This window comes from Cavia porcellus, unplaced genomic scaffold, assembly GCF_034190915.1.
Source record: "Cavia porcellus strain 051 isolate PalLab524CR breed Dunkin Hartley unplaced genomic scaffold, mCavPor4.1 scaffold_2, whole genome shotgun sequence".
Classification (NCBI taxonomy): domain Eukaryota; kingdom Metazoa; phylum Chordata; class Mammalia; order Rodentia; family Caviidae; genus Cavia; species Cavia porcellus.
Window position 1 is genome coordinate 36511124 of NW_026947485.1, and position 20104 is coordinate 36531227.

Here is a 20104-nt window from a genome sequence, read left to right on the forward strand (position 1 = left end):
GCATATATTCATATCATGCCTTGTTCTGAAGGGGCTTTAGAATGGCTTATAAAGATAAATACCAGAAAGAAGTGAAAAATATAAATGAGGAAACTGGAGCAAATGATAATCCTCAGAGATGATCAGTATTAGTTGACTGTTACTAAAATTCCCACATGGCTTTAAGCACTTTGCATAAATTCATTCAGGGACTCTCTGAGTTAGTGAGCCCATTTTATAGGTGATAGAACTAAGGGGACAGAGAAGTTCAGTGGTGATCTGGAGCTACACATCTGCTGGGGACCGACCAAAGAGTGGAGCCTAGGCAGTGGAACTCCAGCTTGTACCATTCATGGTTCTGTGTCCTTGTCACAGGGGATAAGAAATCAATAGCCATAATCAATAGTCATAGTTGATAGAAAATGAACTTCAAGATGGACTTGGTCCATAAACCAAAACCAGATCCATTGCTCGGGGTCACGTGGAATTGCAAGTACTGATGCCCAAGGGGATCTGCTCATGTGATTTCTGTGGGATGCAGGAGGTTCAGCAGCATACCCGGAGGTCTACAGCATATGGGGGCACACATCTGCCTCCATACCTACTTGTTGAAGGAAGTATGTATGTTTCTATAGTGAGGCATGAGCTGGAGAGACTCCCTTTAGCTCCTCAGCTGACAGATGCCAATTCTAGAGGCTGTAGGCAATGGTCTATTACTGTACTAGTTATGAACATTTTCTCTGTCTATGTGTATGCATGTGTCTATACATGGATCACATGTACATAAAAGTACAGTGTGTCTCATAACACTTCAATCTACTCATTGCCTTCGTCCAACTCTGAGTTTATGTTTCTTTCCCTTTTCCACCTGTATCCTTCTGCTTATTACCTTCTCCAGCCTCATCTTTATCTGCATCAAAATAACAGGCTTCTTAGGCCATTGAAGAATCTACAGGTTCCTGGTTAAAGTGACACTTGGGAGTGATAAAAAGGTGTGTGTGCATGTGTCTGGATGCATAGAGACTGCCCTTCCTTATTTATCTGCACTTCTAGTTTCCTGTAGAATGCCTGCCACAGAGTGTGCAGGAAATGGCGAGTGACTGAACAAATATCTGTGTGTCTGTTGCATCAGGATGGAAACAGCAGTCTTAAGAAGGGGAATTATGCCCCTTGGTGAGAGGGGATAGAGAATAATTTGAGAATTCCTCTAGAATGGATACATAAAGTTATTGTCTCTTTTCATAAGTTCAAAACTCCAAATTGTAGGATGTTTCTTTTGAGGATGTAATCTTTACATTAGATTTTCTAAGACCTTGTCAAAGGCAGACTTTTTAAATCAGCCTGGATATTTTGGGGTAGTTGGAGGATGCTCACCTCTCATACATGCTGGCACAATCATGGACACACACACTGTTCATCCAGACAATTCCTATGGTTCACAGTATAAATCCTACCACCTCTTATCACTTGGTCCATTTAGCTTCTTGCTTTCCTACATTCGCTTGCCTCCCATAGGTTCCCAGCTCTCAAATCTGGCAGTGAGGTTAATAGGACTCATTCTCCCACCAGACCTCATGGGTGGTTGTGCAGGTGGACACTGAGCTGCTCCAGTGGGCCATTCACAGGCAGCACACCTGAAGTAATAGTTCACTGTACAACCTGCCTCACTGTGCATGACAGCCCTGAACACCCAGGACCAGAATCCAAGTGATTCCTTCTCATTACCATTCTGCACTAGAGCAAGCTCCTGGCTAGAGGCTGCCTGGATTTCTATTACTGTCCTTCTCCAGGCCTTCTATCCAAGACCAGTTTTCCAAGAGAAGTAATATGAGTATGACTACTGTATAACTCCTAGCGGTTACTTAGCATGATGCATAGCCCAGTGAGGAAGAAATTTGGTCATCTTAAAGTCCCTCAACCCTGACCAGGGTCCTGAACAGAGCTGGCACCATGTCAGTTTTCCTGTTCTGGCTGGCCTCTCTTGCTTTATTCTCCAACAGCTGCAGGGGCATCTAGGACTTCAGTGTGAATGACACACACTCTTCTTTCTGCTCAGAAAGTTCCAGAGTCCGTGGTCAGGACAGTCTCTGATTCATTGTGTCCTCACTGCATAGAGACACCGCTTACCCTAATGAGTTAGATGCACTCCTAGAGGATGCCCCATCGGGACTCCCCCACTCACCACCACCAGGATAGCATGTTGGGTGAGCAGCCCTCGGAGGACTGTGGAAGGACTCTGGGATGCAGGGCTGTTGGTTCTGCTGATCACCTGGCTGTAAAGTGTGACCTGGAATAATGTAATGTATTCCTCCCCAGATGTTGTTTTAGGGGTCAGTTCCTACCTCAGCCCCAACCCCAGAACATTCCTACTTTCCACCCTGTACACAACACCACGTCCTATTGTGGCCTTATGCCTTAGCTGGCACCTTCCAATCTTCCCTCAAACATGAGTAGCCTCTATTTTCTCTGCCTTTGGGAATAAGGGGAAACTCTGATTACAGCCTCCTGCTCACAAGGGTGTAAACACTCCACTTGACTAGTTTCCCTGACTATGGAGCCCACAGTGGGCTAATTATTGGGCACAGACTCTCAGTCCAACCAATCACATGCCTTTTTAAATAAATGGTAAAATATACATGATTAAATGTTTACCGTTTCAATCATTTTTAAGTGTGCAGTTCAGGGGAGTCAAGTTCATTTATTTTGCTGTGCTACCATCACCACCATGCACACCCAGCGCTTTTTCATTTTAACCAACAAACTGTACCATTCGACAGTAACTCCCCGTTTACTCTGCCACCATCCTAGTTTCTACTTCTATGAATTTGACACTCTAGGGACTTCGTGTAAGTGAAGAAAACAGAGCTTGTCCTTTTTTGTCTGGCTTATTTTACTTGCCATAATATTTTTCAAGGTCCATCCCTGCTGTAGGACCAGTCAAAAGCTCCTTCCTTTTTAAGGCTGAAAAGATTGAGTTGCATGTAAGGACCACATTTTGTTTATCCATTCATTTGTGAGTGGATGTTTGATAGGCTTCCAGTATGGGGATCTTGTAAATATGGGTGTGCAAGTAGCTGTTCCAGCTTCTGCCTCCAGTTTGCTTAGGTGTAAACGCAGAACAGTATCTTCATTTCCAACAAACTCACTAGTTAACTATTTCAGACACAAATCAACTTCTATGGCTATGCCCACTCTAGCCTGGGACTCCATAACATCCAGGGATCATATATGGATATCATATAAGAGTTTGTTTGTTTCCAGCCTGGTTTTGCCCCCAGAAGCATTCTGTCCTCTCAGTATACTGAGCATGGAAACTTTCCAAGGGAATTCAGTGATCAATCTAAAACAGTGTTTCCCAGGCCTTGCAGCTCCCGTGACTGCTGCCCCTTGGAAAAGTGAAAAGAGAGGCATCCTCTTATTTCAAGCCACCCTTACTTCACCAAGTCCCATCTCTCAGGGTTCACTGGCTAAGTCCAGTCATTTGGGGAAGTGGCTTCCCAGGGCCTAGTCATACACCAGTTCTTTCAAAGCAAGAAGCAGACACTCAAATACTCCCAATTTCAATCCATTGCCAGTTCCTAAATTCTAGACTGTTGAATTACAGTTAAAATTTACTATGCAGTTTTATACTCACAGACTTCAGCTAGAGCAGAGAACCATTTAGTAATGAAAGAAAGTCTTGTTGCAGCATAGCATTGGCCTGGGGGAGGGGGCAGGCTGCAAAGGAGAATTGATTCTGACACTCATGACTAAGATGTTTACTTCTGTCTCCTCCTGCCATAACATGGGGTGAAAATGTCTGTTTTCTGCACCCCAAGACAGAAAGTTGTGTGCATTAGATATGGTGGGAACTCCTGGGCACCAGGGACTTATGAAGAGAGTCAGTGGAGTCGGAGAGGCAGGTAATAAGCCAGTGCTATTTCAGTGCGCACAGTATGTGCCAAGCACTTTACATACATTATCTTATTTAATGCTCGTAAAACATTATGACATAGGCACTCATATTCCTGCTTTAAAGATGAGGCAGTAGACCCCAGAGTGATGGAGTTTTTCTCTGTGGTATCTGGCTAAGGATGCTCTTTCCTGTAGATAACTGTGCTAAAACCCCCACACCCAAGGCCCCAGGCCCTTGTTGCCCTCCAGGCAAATATGTGTTGCACGAAGAAAGTGCAGCTGGGGCAGGAAATCCAGAGTGTGTCCTCAGGGCAATGGAGCCATCTAGTTGACTCTGTGTCCTCTGCTCAGACCCATAGTGCCGAGCCTACCTGTGGCCTGCAGCCTTTGACAGCAGCCTGAGCTGCTGAGAGGCCTTGATGGGAAGGAAGGCTGCAGGAAGAAGCTAGAGTTGATTTTTCAGTAGCTTCTGAGCCAAGGGATAGCACTGGACTGGGTGACAGGTGGGGAGGATAGCTACATGTTCAGGGGCTAGACAAGCCCAGAACTGGCCATCAGCAGCTGGATGGCCTTGGGATAAGTTTGGGAGCTCTCTGAGAGACTGTTACCTTGCAAAGTCCTTAGAAGACCTCATTGGAATAATATACACAATGTGTCCAGCGCTGTGTGCTACACATGGTAAGTGCCTGGTAAATAGCTGTATCTATTACTATTTGTACAAGTCATAGATGCTATTTGGAGTGTGTTAAAGAGCAGACAGTCAAATGTGGCTATATGTGTGAAGGGTGACCACATACATGGCAGGGAGGTCAGTGGGAGTCATAAAGATGGCAGATCAAGGTGAAGGTGCCACATGTGCCTTGCTAACCCTTTATCAGCTTCCAAGGAACAGAGAACTGACAGCCAGGCAGGAGGCGAGCAGAGGCTGGGTTCATCTTGGGGAGTGAGGGACTCACAGGTTGGGGAGGGGCTGTGTCATGGATTCCTTGGATGGCATTGCTGTGCGCTCTTACCTGTGGGCAAGTTCCCATCTGTCTCCTGGGAACTGGCCTTCCAAATATGAATACTGCAGCAAGAAAAATGAAAACAGCCCTGATTTGATAGCCTGTGTGTTTTCTACCAACTCCTAGACCCATGGGAGCTGCCGATGCCAGGCAACCAGAATACTCTGGGAGGCTTTTCTCTGCAGAAGCAGGCAGCCAGTGGTGCCCACTCCAGGAGGGCATGTGACTGGGCTAGTCTCCAAGGGCGGGGCCTGGGGCTGCCTCACACCTGCCTTCTACTTGCACCTTGGCCCAAGCCTGGGACATAGCAGGGCTCTGTCATGAGTGATATGAATGTTTCTGCCACCTTCTGTGACCTCAGGTAGACAGGTTTTCTCTGGCCTGTAGAGCAGGGTAAAACAGCTGTCATCAGTGACTCACCTTGGTGGCAGGCTGCACATGCAAGCTTTTCACACACTGTCTCTTCATCCACACAACAGTCCCAGGTGGTGGTAAGGCATGGTGCAGTCTCTGAAAGAGGATCCCTGAAAACACAATGTTAGAGTCAGGGACTTCAGAGACTGCTGGCCTCCATCTTCCCCTTTTCTGAGGTGAATAAATGTGTGTACCCAGAGAAGTAAAGGCACTTGCCCAAAGTTATACAGCATAGTGTGACCAGGACTATGTGGAACACCAAAATCTTGACTCAAGCCACCTACCTGTCGCCAGGATCCTTGGAACCAGAGAGGGGTGGGCACTGGGTTAGCCTGCTGGGCACAGGCCCCTCATCATCCCTCATCATAAGAGAGGAGCTCAGGCTCTGCAGTCTGGTAGAGGAGGATTCAATCCCAGGATTGCTGCTTAAAAACTTTGGATTTTTCACTTGGCGTCTCAGCTGGCCCTTCTCTGCACTGCAGGTAATGACCCGTCTCATGGGCTGTGATGAAGGCCAAACTGAAAGGGACTTGATGGCATTGTTCAGGTGATTGCAGTTGTAGCAGTGGGTGAGAGGTGGAGTGACAGGGTCAATAGTATAGGCATAGCCATCCTGTAGGAAGTTACTGGGTTGAAGTTGGTATCAGGAACCCTGATCTCTCCCACAGGTTCCAGGGTACCGGCAGGAGCGCGTGGAGAAAGGCCTGAAGCTCTTCGCCCAGCTCATCAATAACAAAGTGTTCCTGCTGTCCTTCATCCGCACGCTCGAGTCCCAGCGCAGCTTCTCTATGCGGGACCGTGGCAATGTGGCCTCCCTCATTATGACAGTATTGCAGAGCAAGCTGGAGTATGCAACCGATGTGCTAAAGCAGCTGCTGGCCGATCTCATTGACAAGAACCTGGAGAGCAAGAACCACCCCAAGTTGCTGCTCAGGAGGTGAGGGTGTGGCGCTGAGGCTGCTGGCAGGGGTCAGAGCACTTCTGCCCCTGGCCATCTGTAGCCTAGCTCATGGGGCTTTCCAGGGAGACCAGGCAGGCTGCAAGAAGATCAGCTATGCTCCCTAAGGGCAAGACACTGACATGTGAGGCTAGGCTTTATCCTGTCCCTCCTAGAAGGTGCTGGCCACCATATGCCTGTAACTCAACCCTGGTCCTCAGTTCATGCTGTTTCTTTCCCCTTGCATTCCATTCTGTCCTCTCTGCCCTTTTACTCCCTGAATTTTGATCCTTTCTATTGAAATTCTTTTCTCAAAAAAATCTTCAGAGTTCATTTTGACCATCTCTAGCCATCTCAAAGTTGGAACTGGAAATAGAGAGATCCCATGGCCTCCTGCTGGCTATAGAACAGTAGCAGAAGCAACATCCAGGAGATGGTTAGAGGCTCAGGTCCCTTCCATCCCATTGACTCAGAATGTGCATTTTAATGAGGACCCCAGTGACTTGGGTATACCTGTGCATTAAAGTTTGGGAAGTCCTGAGTGAAAGCTTTTTTGACATCTTACCAATGCAGCCCAACAAGTATTTCCTGCTGCAGGCTCTGAGTGAGTCCAGGTCCATAGTTGTACATAAATATTTGCCTTCTACTGTTAGAATCTGCAGGGTCAGATATGAGCCCTTGACCATACCCTTTAGCTTCATCTTATTGGAAATGGAGGTGCTCTTTCTCCATCTTGCTTCTCTTTGCTTTGAATTCCAGTATCTCTATCCTTGGCATATACGAAGTTAGACAACTCCAGTGTGAAGCTGTCAGATCCAGCCTCCTGCCTGAACCATGCATTGATTCTCCACCCCTGTCTGTCCCCTTGGCTTTGCCCTTGGTCTTTGGGGCTGAAGGCCAGCCTCAGTGGCCCCAGTTGGCCCACAGTGTAGATCTGGCTTTCAGAAGCATTTGCTTCAGGCTATTTCCTGGGGAGGGGGGGATATTTTCCCAAACAGCTGTGAAAGGTTGCCCTGCGGAGGAGCAATCATACAGCTTTGGAAACAGCAAGGTAGATCATTTTGATTTTTGTTTTGCTTTCACCACACAGCCACCCACTGGCATAATTCTAGGGTTGCCACTGCCTGCCAGAGCTCCCACTGACAATTTCCCGGCGTGGTCTCGCAGTCTCTGCAGACCCCGTCTTGTTTTCTCCTCTTGCTCCTTCTAATGCTCCTGCTCCTTCTGCCCTCCTCTGTTGCTTTCTTTTCTTCTTGCCCCTAACTGTCCTGTCCTTTCATTCTTTCTTTTTTCCTCCCAGTTTCACTTTGTGCCAGCGACTACCCAAATCACTTTGGATTTTAGTTATTCTTTTCTGGCAATTACAATTTTACATTCTACCCAAATTACCTGGAGTTTGTCTGGGCTAGTTTGTCTCTGGAGCAAGGCTTGCACTTAGCACAAGTTGGAATGTAATTCACTTTCTCCAAAAGGATGCAACCCAAACTGTAACCATGCTCTAAAAAGATGCAATCCAAACTATAACCAGCCTGCTGCATCTTCAGGTAAAATAGGTGACTACTTAAATCCAAATTCATCAAAGTTAATAAAATGAAAAACTTCAGTTCTTCAACACAGTGGCCTCCTTTCAGGTGCTTGTGTAGCCTCAGGTGGACGGCATTGATGGACAGCTTGGTCATTGTCACAAAGTGCTATGAAACTCACTGCACTGTGCTAAGACAGGCCCAGGCCCAGGATAAACCCACGGGTGGTTCGAGCCTGAAGCCCAATACCTGGCACTTTCCCCTTCAGCTTTGTGGGAAAACTCCCATTAACTTCCTGGGATGTAAGATCCATGAAATTTTCCTATGTGTTAGGATCTCCAGATTCGGCCTAAAAGCCATAGCATCAAGGTGGTGGTAGATCTTTGCTCTGCATACCCAGCCAGCAAGCTCTGACCAGCTCTCTGTCTTCTTCTATTCCTTCCCTTGGTGATTGTGACAGGACGGAGTCAGTGGCTGAGAAGATGCTGACCAACTGGTTCACCTTCCTCCTCTACAAGTTCCTCAAGGTAGGATAGGATATGGGCTTATGTCCAGTCCTGCCCTGGCCCCATCATCCTGGGCATGAGCCTTCATCCTCCTGGCCTGCTATATTTTGCTCCATGCCTCCCCCATGAGGACCTGGTGCTTCTCACCTCCAAGAAGTAGAGTCACTCCTTACCCTAATCTGTCTCAGAAGACAGAGCCTGGGATCAGTAATCAGTTTAGGAGCCACAATTCCACACAGCATGTGTCCTCCTGTGTGACAGACAGAGAGGCTCTGGCAGCTAGCTTCCTATTTTAAGTTGAAAACAACTCACCCATTAGTACCCCAAGTTCCTCTCTCCTCTCCAGCTTCAGACTTAGGAAAGCTGATAAAGGTCCAGGCAGGTCTGGAAGCTGCCTGTCTTGGCAGATGAGCTGAGGCTGGGCTGGGCAGAGGGGGTGCCACTGGGCTTCTAATTACTAACTTGTTTCCTAATGGGTTCATGCCACAGAAAACTGACCTCTGCCTCTTACTTGGGTCTTAGACAGGGCAAAAGAGCAGCAGATGGGAGCCCCACATAAGTAGTAGGAAAGGGTAGAGTAGGAGAAGATTCTGTGTCCAAAGAGCCAGGAGGATCAGCTATCTGAGCGGTGAGGAGTTGCAGAAGAGAGAACTGGGTCCCTGCACAAAACAGCAGGTAGGATCAGGAGGAAGGTTGGACCAGGGATGGGGGGAACAGGAATGGAGGGCAGGCTCTGCACATCTTCAGACCCAGAGCTTGGCCAGCATGTCTCTTCTTGCATCTAGGAGTGTGCTGGGGAACCCCTCTTCTCGCTGTTCTGTGCCATCAAACAGCAGATGGAGAAGGGGCCCATCGATGCCATCACAGGCGAGGCTCGCTACTCCCTGAGCGAGGACAAGCTCATCCGGCAGCAGATCGAGTACAAGACTCTGGTAAGCCGCCCTTGCTGCTTCTCACCAGATCCTGGCAAGGCAGGGCAGCCCTGCCTTGCAGAAAGGACAGCAGCAGTGCTGAAGAGCCATGTGTCTAGCTCTGTCCCCTGCAGTGGTCCTCTAGGCGCTACCCTTTTCCCTGTCCTCAAATTTCCTCTGGTCCACAGCATCAGGGCACCTGGTAAGTCTGCCATGTCTGGGCAGCACTGCAACTTGGGGCTGGTGTGGCCTTGGGCCAGGCACTGAATCATGAGGTTGGTGCCCCTTGGCAAGCAGGGCTGACTGTCGCTAGTGATCAACATCCCATCCACTCTCCCGACTGGAGAATCAACACTTTCCACAGCAGGTTCATGAAGATGGTATGTGGTAGGCAAGGAAGGCAACTACGGATTGTTCCTTGTGGTTCTGAAGCCCAGACTTACCCACCAGGCAAGGTTCACACAGGGCTGTGCTCAAGCCATGTCACTAGGAACATAGCAATGACCTGATGAAGGTCAGCCTTCCTCCTGAGAGCAGCAGTTGTCTTAGAAAACAGTGAAGGAACATAGCAATGGCCTGAGTGAAGGTCAGCCTTCCTCTTGAGAGCAGCAATTGTCTTAGGAAGCAGTGGAGCTTAGCATTTAAGAGCCCAGGATTGGAATCAAACCAGGACTTGATCCCTGACTCTGCCTCTGACGAGCTGGATGAGTTGGAACAGGTCTCTAATCTCTTTGAATTTGAGTTTCTTTATTTGCAAAAAGGGAATAATAATAATAGAGTCTATTGAAAAGAGGTCATCATAGCTGTCCAGTGAGGAGTTGAGAGCCCAGTGTAGATGTTCACTCCCACTTGCTCTCAGCCCCCCTGCTGGCCTCCGCCCTGTGAGGCTGCCCAACTGCCCGTAGGCTGCCGACTGCCTTTCCAGTCCAAGGGAGCTCACTTTTAGGCTTTTTTTGGCAAGAATTTTTTTAAACATCCTATAACACCTTTTTTCAAGAAAGTGGAGAGGAAGCAAAAGGAATAAGTAAGTAAGATAACAGCTGAGTGTTGGAGGTAACTTGCAGGTGGCACTCAAGAATGAGGGCAAGAGAGACAGCCAGGAAGTGAAGGGGACAGGGGACTGCTGGAATTAAAATGCAATTACCAGCAGGCCAGGTGGGACAGGGCTGGGAAGGATGGATTTTCAGACACTCCCACCCCCAGTAGCCCCAGCTGGGGGTGAACCCCAGGCCCATGGACAGCTAGAGAGATGATCCCCACCTCCTGGCTGGTGGGCTGTAACCATGATCCATCTACCCTACTCCCATCTTCATGGAGTGCTGGGAATCCCAGCAGAATTTGGGCAGATTCACAGAGACTGCCTCCCTGCAGGGATTCAAAGGCACCCCAGCTTCCTCAGTTACTGTCTGCTCTGGAGGACAGTTAGAGTCTCCCATTAAAATGGAAAATGGAGGAAAAACTCTTCCAAAAATAGACCCGAATGGATTTCTTAATGAAAAAGAGGTACCTTTAAATGTCTCCTGCCCCATCCCCCTCCAGTCCTTTTCTTTGCCTCCTCTCAGCTCCCTGATACTGAATGCAACACAGTGAGTTGTGATAATGCTGTCACCAAATTGCAGCAGCCTTTATTCCAAAGGCCAGAAGATTGCTAGTGCACCCAGCTGGTTCCAGGTGACTCACTTAAAGAGAATACAAGGAAACTGGGGTGGGTCAGGGCCGCGCATCCATAAGGGTGCCAGCACTGGGCAGGGAGCAAAAGGTGAAGATGTCATGAAGGTTTTCCTTGGAGATGACACCATGGAGGAATACTGAGTAGTCACCTCTAGGCCTGGGCAAGGTTCCCCCACTGACTGTGAAGAGGGAGAGAAGGAGGCATGGGCATCGTGGCAGGCAGAGCAGCAGAGTAAAGGTGGGAGGGTCAGATGCAAAAGTGGGCCATGGTGGGCTTCTGCCGTGGCTGGAGGAGCCCAGAGCTCTTTTAGGCTAGCCAACAGTGACCTTGTCCTGGGCAGGACCGATAACCATAGAGGGGCTCTGAGAGGCTCAGAGGCACACTGAGTGTAACTCGTAAGTGCTGAGGGATTAATTAGATCTATGCTAGAATTCAAACTAGCAAGGACTAAGGTCCTGTTGAGGGGAGTGTACCAGGACCTTGGGCATTCACACCTGGGAGCCATCGAGGTGTAGACCAAGATGGCCATCCAGGAGGCCTCGAAGCATGCCAGAGTGCTAGATGGCGTCTGGGAGCCCAGTAGCTGGTTAGATGCCCACCTAGAAGGCTGCTAGAAGACAAAATCTTAGCCCTGCCTCAGGTGTCCTAGGTCAGAGTCCGTGGTTCCATCCATGTAAGGGGTGCTTCCCTAGCAGAGAAAGCAGCAGGCAGTTTGTTCAGAAAGTTGCCAAGAAGCAAGATAAGGAGGGAACTCCTGGGTTATTTGTGGTATGGCCCTTAGCCAAGGACACTGTCCTGGGGCCACTGCTTCCCCTCCTGTCCTGAAGCATACTGTCGAGCTGTTCCCATGAGGCCACCTTGAACTGCTGGGGCAGTCGAAGTGCCAGAAGTTCGACCTCAGGTGGCAGGTCATGGTGTCTCAAGGGAGAAAACCCAGATAAACTGCACTGCTGCCCTGGGAAGGCTGAACCATCCCCCACCATCTCAGAGGACAGGATAGCAGAACAACACAGCAATAGGAAGAAGGGTCAAGTTGTGCGTGGCTACTGAGGAGGAGGAAGGTGCTGGAATGCTTCTGGATGGATGGCCGTGACTAGCAGGAGGCACATGTGAAAGTGTAGTCCAGAGACCCTGCCACAGCATTTTCAGTTTAGGGCATTTCTAGGGTAAGCGCTTGGTTTTATAGATTTAGGGTAATGGTTTTCCTCTTAACACAATAAGCATGCCGTCCCTTTGAACTCTAGCAGGCTACTTGCTAATGAAAGCCAGGTGTCTGGGACCAGGTCTTGATTATCACCATGTGGGCTGGGAGGGGGCTGCTGTCTGGTTCTGCACACCAGATGGGGCCATGGGGAAATTGCTGTGGAGCGGGTGAGAGGGAAAGGGAGACGGGAGGCACGCAGAGGTCTCAGGCTCCAGAGGGAGAGCCTGGGCCCAGGATGGCAGGGCCATCTGGCAGCAGTCCCCAGGTTGGGGAGGCTTCTCTGCCTGGCTCTTGTGCCCCCACTCATTCCTGTACCTCATAGACCTGTGTTGGTCACCGGCATCCCCCAGCAGCCCCAAAGAGCCCAACATGAGAACAGCATGGAGGAAAAGTCTTGATGTTCCTAAAAAAAAAAAAAAATGGTGACCTGGAATTTTAACTAATTTTTCTGCTTTGTTTGCAAAAGAGAAATAGAGGCTGCAAGCCAGGCAATGACCTGGTCCCCTGGAACTCTAACCATGACTTTAGGTTCAGAGCCAGAAAGGCATCTCAGGTGGCATCAACCTGCAATTTTTTAAGCGGCATCTTTTTATGTCTAAAGAATATGGTTTCTCCAGCCTTCTCTCAGCCCCAGCTTCTCACAATCAGCTTTTAAATCTTTTGAAACAGGAGCCCAATTTCCTTTGGTACTGAACACGGAGTGTCACAGGGGACCAAGTGATGCACAGGGGTGGGGTGGGGACTCCGAGGTGGGTGAGGGTGTGCATGTGCTGTGGAGCTGGTGTGCCCTGCATGTATGCATGCATGTTTGACACAGTGTGTGTATGTGTGTGTGTGTGTGTGTGTGTGTGTGTGTGCCGCATCAAAGCCAGTCTGTTGCAGATTCCCTCATTGTCATCCTATGCTCAGACTCTGTTCCTTTTGAAAATCATGATTTTAAGATGTTTGTCCTGATGGGAGTTAAGTATGTAGTTTGGATTTGTCTGGATAGGAGAGGGCAATGGGCCTGGTGGGGACACAGGTGAGCTGGACTCACCCCAATCCTCCCCAGTCATCACTGGAAAGGAGGAACCATTCTTCTTGTTCTTGCTACCTTCATCCATGTGACCTCTGCTCTGAACCCACAGGTCCTGAGCTGTGTCAGCCCAGACAATGCCAACAACCCTGAGATCCCTGTGAAGATTCTCAACTGTGACACCATCACTCAGGTCAAGGAGAAGATTCTGGATGCAATCTTCAAGAATGTGCCCTGCTCCCACAGGCCCAAGGCTGCAGACATGGACCTTGGTTAGTAGGTTGCCCCACAGCAGGTTCTGAGCACCTCCTACCCTCCCAGGGCTGCAGTAGGAAGAGCTGGGTTCCGGGAATACAAGGGGGAGACCCCCAGGATCCCATGGGCTTTACTATTATGGCCTGCTTGGCATTAGCCAGGGCTGGTCATAGCAGTGATCAGAAAAGGGAGCCACAGGTCACTTGACAGTCTAGCGGTCATCTGGCCTGGAGGTGATACCTCTGGGGTCTTCTAAGTGACTAAGGGCTGGGAGTAGATATGTCATATCTGAGTGAAGGGACTTAAAGGCAAAACCTGCCAATCTGAGTCCCTGTGGTTGAGATCCTGCCACTACCTTTGTTGTTCCCCAGGCTCATCCCCTCTCCTCTGTTCTGTGCCTGTAATTTTTGCTGAATATCTACAGCTTGAGAGATCTGGGTCAGCCATAGAGAATGGAGAGAAAGGATAGAGAAAAATGAGATATGACAGCCTGCTGGGGAGCAGGATGACATTGTATTTGAATGTTCCCTGAATAGATCGCATAGCCTATATAAACAAGGGCATGCCACTTAGGGCCAGCTGCACTTAAATCCAGTTTTGGTCTGCCTGAGCATGTGCAGGATGTTATCCAGGGGCAACCCTCCCAGGGAGCCCCAGGCTCTGAAGAGGTGGATAGAAGAGAGGCAGTGCCAACATTGTGGGAACCTGCATTTATTCCTGCTGCCATCGAGTCCTAGCTGTGTGACCTTGGCCTCGTTATTTAACCTTTCTGTGCCTTCATTTCTTTGATATATAAAGTAGAGATTGTAATAGTAACTCCTTTGTAGTAGAAGTCTGGTAGGGTGATGTGTGTAAAGGCCTTTTTCTGCAGTCTCTGGTGCATAATACACATTTGGTAAGTACCGCCTGCTATTACTGGTTCTGTGAGTAAAGCTGGGCAGGACACTGCATGTACCTGTTTGTTGATGCTGGACATGAGAGATGGGCATTGATTCCTGGTAATCAATGGGGGACTGGGGCTCTAGTTATCTCAGAGCCATGCATCTGGCCCCTAAGCTGGCTTGAGCTAAGCCCTCCAAGACAGATGGGCATGTGTTTTTTGCTAAAATCCAGAAGGAACTTTCACCTTCTACCCCCAGCTGCTCCACTTCCCTGATTCCCTGCTCTGCTCTGGGCTGGGTGTGTGTTGCCCTCTGCCCTGTGATGCCGAGAGAGAGGAAGTTGGATGAGCAGATATCTCCCTCCACTTTGGAAATGTTTTGAACATGCTGCTTCTGGGAAATGGAGGAAGCAACATGAGATGGGTGGGTGGTGGTGGATGTGTCCATTGGTCCAGGCTAACAACGTGAGGGGAAGTTACCAGAAAGTCTTGTGTTCCTTTCCCCCAGAGGATCCAAAGGTGCTCCTTAGTAGGTTGTCCAGGAATAACTGAGCAGGTTAACTGGGCAGCACCCAGTTACAAACATTCCTTCTGTTTGCTTCGTTGGTGGGGCCCAGGGCCAGGGCACACTCAGCTCCTCAGTGTCCTTCTCTGCAAAGTGGGTGGGAGGACTCCCCTGACAAGGGCTGGGAGGAAGAGGTGTTAGAAGACTAATCATCTACATGGGACAGTGAGTTTGCAGAGGTTGTTCTGGGTGCCGGTACACAGAAGGAGCCCCTAAGTGTGCAGGCATGTGGAAGGGGGTACTCTGTTCTTAGAATGGGATCACTTTCATGGGGCAAGCAGTGGATGGTTCTGTGAGCCTTCTCTTACAGAACTGAGCTCAGTGGTCACTTGGGAACAGCATCTATGCCATTCAAGGGTGGTGAACAGCTGTAGGAGCTTAAACACTTGATGGAGCTCAGGAAGGATTTGAAGCAACATTCTTCAGCATCCACTCAATCTAGAACTAAGAGGGTTCATTCTGTGAAAGTGAACTCAGGGAGCAGCCTTGCTGTATCTGTGGGTTTCCTGAAGAGAAACCATATTATGTCTGGTGGCTGCTGCTCAGGACCAGTTCTCCCCATCCTCGGAACCCCCTAATCTGAGAATGGGAAGAGAAGAGCTGTTTATTAGCTTAGAAAATTTCTCCTTTCATCTTCCTTGCCTGGAAAAGGCTGGGTAGGAGTGGAGGCAGAGACAGCTGAGCTCTGACCCAGGAGCAAACTGGAACACTGGGAAGGAGGAGGTACCCAGACAGGGCCACCTTTGACAGAAAGGTCAAAGCCAGGCCAGGCAGGCAGAGCACTGAGATGCAATTCAAGCCCAGCAAAGTGAGGCTTTGATGGAGATACACCTCACCCTGCAGCCATAGTTGTGGCCATCTAAGGGGCCATTTCCAACGACACCACACTCACCCAGAAGCTCAGGTTCCCAGGAACACAGTGATGCTCCCTGTCTCACTACACATGCTCCTGGGCCACCCCGGTAGTGCCAGCCGATGAAGAAGAGAAGCCAAAGAGGAGGGGTCTTAGCAATTTGAGCCCCACAGTGGAAGAGCTTGGGCTTCAGGCTTCCCTCTGCAAGGACCTCCTGCTCCATCTGTGGGGGCTCTTCTCACAAGTTTCCTGCTTTTTCCCACAAAGCCAGAGCTGAGAGCTGCCCTTCAAGCCTGGAACTTCCTTCTGTCCTAAACCAAGTTGCATAACAAGGAAAACAAAGTCCCCTCAGAGACTGCACTGCCCCTTCCACACACTGTCTGCTTCTGACTCCTGCTGGGAGTGAGGCAAGGACAGCTGTCCCACCACATAAGTGGAAGCGCTTTGAAGGCCTGGAAGCAATCTATAAAGGAAGGTGTGATTCTTACCACAAATTATTGTACACCGCAGGCCCCCGGCACACAGGCACAGCACAGCCAGTCTGAACCCAGGCCCTGGGAAGAGGCAGGACAGCAGAGCACCGCACATAGCATCTCCCTTCCATGCCTCCTCTCCCCACAGCTGAGGGCCCTGGGCAGAGGCTGCCACCCCTCTCTTGTGTGCAGACCCTGCAAAGACAGGGTGGTCTGTAGCAAGTCAGCTCAGAAAGAAGCAGGCCCTAAGCTACCCCTGTCACAATTCCAAAGAAATCAAGTCTCAGCCCCCTGCCTTCCTGGCCTGGCTTTGACCCCTCCTGTCAAAGGTGGCCCTGCCTGGGCACCTCCTCCTTCTCAGTGCTCCAGTTTGCTCCTGGGTCAGAGCTCACCTGTGCCTGCCTCCACTCCTACCCAGCCTTCTCCAGGCAAGAAAAAACCACAAGGGTTCTGCAGGCGAATGGAACCAGCAGGTTATATATACGCCAGAGTCCCCAATTTTGTGGGTTGATTTACTGTTTTAACTTTATGATGGTAAGCATACCATACAACTATTTTGTGTCTGGCTTTCCGTGCAGTAGTTGATAAATTACACGAGCTAGTCAGTGTTTTAGTACAAAATAGGTTTTGTTTCAAATGGTTTTACTCAATGGTTGGCTACCATATGAGTTCTGAGTATATTTGTGGTAGGTTAGGCTAAGCTCTGATGCTCCTTAGGTTAGCTGAGAAATCTTATATTATCAATTTATAATGGGTTTATCAGACTGTAACTCCACCCTAAATTGCAGCTCTTTTGTATACATGTACATGTACATATGAATAGAGAAAGAGAGAGGAAAGGAGAGATTGCTTTTAAAGAGTATTTAAGATTTGGGCCATACATTATGGAGGATATCAAGTCCAAAGTCTGCAGGGTGCCCTGGCAGAGCGGACACCCAAGGAAGAGCAGAAGGTTCTGCTGGCAGAATTCCCTCTTGTTCAGGGATGATTAGTCTATTTTTCTGTGCAAGAATTCACCTCACTTGAGGCCACCTACATTATGGAGAATAATCTGCTTTACTCTAAAGCCACTGATTTAAATGTTAATATGCACAGATACCCTCAGAGGATAATCAAAAATCATGTTTGACCAAATATTTGGGCACCTTGGCCCAGCCAAGTTGACACCTAAGATACCACTGCAGGATCCACAGTGAAGGTCACTGTATTGCTGGAATCTCGGGAAGGAAAGGTGTTCACAGGCCAAAGAATGAACAAGGCTGGGTTTTCAAAGCACAGTGCCCAGGAGCACCACACTGAACAAATGTGCTATCCCTGCCGCAGGATTTCTGTCCCTTTCCACCTGCAGGTACCTGGGTACCTGTTTGCATCACTGACATCTTCAATAAGCATAGCCTAAGAGCCCCGCTATGGAAAACTCTGTGCCAGGAGTGGACTAGATATTTGTCATTTCTGAGCATAGTAGCAGAGGCAGACTATTGTTTTGTCTGAGCTGAGAGACTCTTTTGTCTCCTTTTACTCCCCAGAGGAAATCATGGGTGCCATCCTGCTTTCTTGCTCAGAGGCAGAATGTGCAGCTGAAAGGCACCATACCTGGGCCGGGTCACACTGCAGAGAGCTAGAGAGAACTCTCCTTCCGTACACAGGCTGTCTCCTCCATGGCCTCTTGTCTCCCTCTGCTACTGCCCATGACCTCCAGAGATTCCTCCAGTTTAATGCAAATACTCTATTAATGCCCCCGGAACTCTGCCACTCCCTCTCTGTCTTGCCACTCAGGTCGCACTGAAAGGATATATTTTTTCAAATAAGTAATTCCTGTATGCAATAAAAAGATACACTATCTTTCTGAGTGAAATATAAAGAGTTCACAGCAGCTGTCTCCCCCGTTTGCATTTTCCGCTGCACCTGATGGGAAGGACAGATAAAGATAATGGGATTTTTTTTCTTTTTTTATTTCACCTCCCTCTCTCCCTCGAAGGTGCAAGTGTAACAAATTGGATGGTGAGTGTGTCTGTCCTTTGTGCCTGGTGCTTGGAGTAGGGCATGGGGCTGCCAGACAGAAGCTGCTTCCACAGAGGTCAGAGCTAACTATTTTCTCTTGGTGTCATGCATATGAATACCAGGGTCACCTTTCCCCCTCCTCCTACCACCCTCTACGGCTTTAACTCTTCGTTAACCCAACACACTACCTTCAGTCCTGTGCTCCATAGTCAAGGATACCCATTGAGCTCTATCTAGTATCTCTCTTTAGTCGGTTTTGCCTTTTCCTCTCCAGACATCTCTAGAGAGCAACAAATACGTGGTTTACAAAGACCTGAAGGTGCCTTGAATGCTGATGATGTGCTTCTACTTAGGAAGTGTAGTGTCAAATGTCTTGATTTTAAGTAGCAAATATCACAATTCAATCATTTTATATTTGAGAACTTGCTTTATTCTTTTATTCATTTCTAAAAACTGGTTAGCTCTCAGCTCCTGGGTCAATCATCTGACCTTTTTTAGCAGCCTGTTGGACCCTTTAGTGGCCACCGCCACATCTTCTCTGATTCCTGCATGCTTCTCTGGTTGCTGGAAGCTAAAAGGGTCAGGACGAGGCAAGGTGTCTCCTTGGGGCTCACCTACTGCCAGGTGTGTGTACATTCACTTGGTCCAGTGTGTTGGAGCAGAGAGGGCTGTTTGTAGAACTCAAGATGAACGTAGGTGGGGAAGAGCTGTGAAGTGGGCTCCATGTAGATTTTAAGGCTGATTTTCCCAGCTGCACCTACCCTGGGTGGCCTTCTTCCTCCCCTCCCTCCCTGCCTCCCCACTTCTGAATCCTGTGATGGGTCTAAGCAGAGATGGCCACAGGAAGACTGGAGTTGAGTGCAGGCTATTGCAAAGCCTGCTAGCCCCCAACTCAGGCAAAATGAAGCACGTGCACACATGTGAATACGCATGTGAGTACAGGTTTGAGATTTTTTAAAAAGGCAACATTTACTACCTCTCAGCTGCCCTACCCAAAGCAAGGGCTGGGCTAGGGGCACTGCAGGACTAGGCAGCCTTTAGGAAACCTCTGGATAGCCCTTGGCCCTGCAACTACATGCCAGCCTTCATGGCGATTGTGTACCCTGCCTGCCCACTGCAAAGCATGCCTATCTGTAGCATGAGCACCCCCTCGGTGAAATTGGATTTTGTAGAAATGGAATCACATCCTCAAGGAACACTGCCAGTGGCCTCCTAGAACACCAAGTATAAAGTTGGAGGAGGCAGCTATAGGTTTTGTCTTCATCAAAATATGCCCATGGTTCATGCTGAAGGCTGACCCCCTCTCTCCTTCGATTGATCTTCAGTGATGAACACCACATTAGGGTGTCTGATCTTCATCCACTGAGAATCTACTTTCCACTGACAACACTGCAGAGTTTCCTCTTAGGGGCCTTTGTGACTTGATGACCTGGTCCAGTACCTGACTCAAAGAAGCATCTCGGGAAGTGTCTATGGAACACTGGTCAGTGGACTGAGCATTGTCCTGGCATAGTGGCCTCTAGGTCTGCCCCTCTTGGCTGTCTTTCATTTTCCTAGTGGTAAAACTAGAAGAATGAGCCATCTAAGAGAGCGCTCACTTCTGCCAGTGTAAGCATATAGTGTTAGTTCTCTGTTTGGATCATTCTTTGTCCCAGGGCACTTAAGCAGCTTACAGTTCACCTAGTCCTCTGCTACCTGCCATATGCATAAGCATACAGGGGTGAGATCTTTTGAAGGCTTGAAAAATAGGCCTCCATCATCCAGACATCAGTCTCCTTTGTTCATTTATTTATTCATTTATGTAGTCACTTGCTTACTGAATATTTATTAAGTGCTTTCTCAGTCCAGTGCACTGAGCTGGCCCTGTTGGTAGGTGTATAGCAGCAGCATTTTGTACTTCAAGGACAATAGCTGCCCTGAAGAGACATGGCCATCCTTCGTCCTACTTCTTTGAATGGGGACAAGGAAGCAGACTGACACTCATTTCTTACATAATTACTGGACTGATTCAGAGCCAA

The 20104-nt window shown here is 48.8% G+C and overlaps 1 protein-coding gene across 2 annotated transcripts in view; it reads left to right on the plus strand.

The window, feature by feature from the left end:
- The window catches only part of Plxna4 (plexin A4), a 439299-nt gene that overhangs the window by 397084 nt on the left and 22111 nt on the right, over positions 1–20104 (plus strand). For both annotated transcript variants that reach the window (XM_003467879.5, XM_063240611.1), the window contains exons 22-25: positions 5960–6228; positions 8212–8278; positions 9043–9189; positions 13172–13331. In XM_003467879.5, the coding sequence (XP_003467927.2) occupies positions 5960–6228; positions 8212–8278; positions 9043–9189; positions 13172–13331 (643 nt within the window). The remainder of the gene's footprint in view (positions 1–5959; positions 6229–8211; positions 8279–9042; positions 9190–13171; positions 13332–20104) is intronic.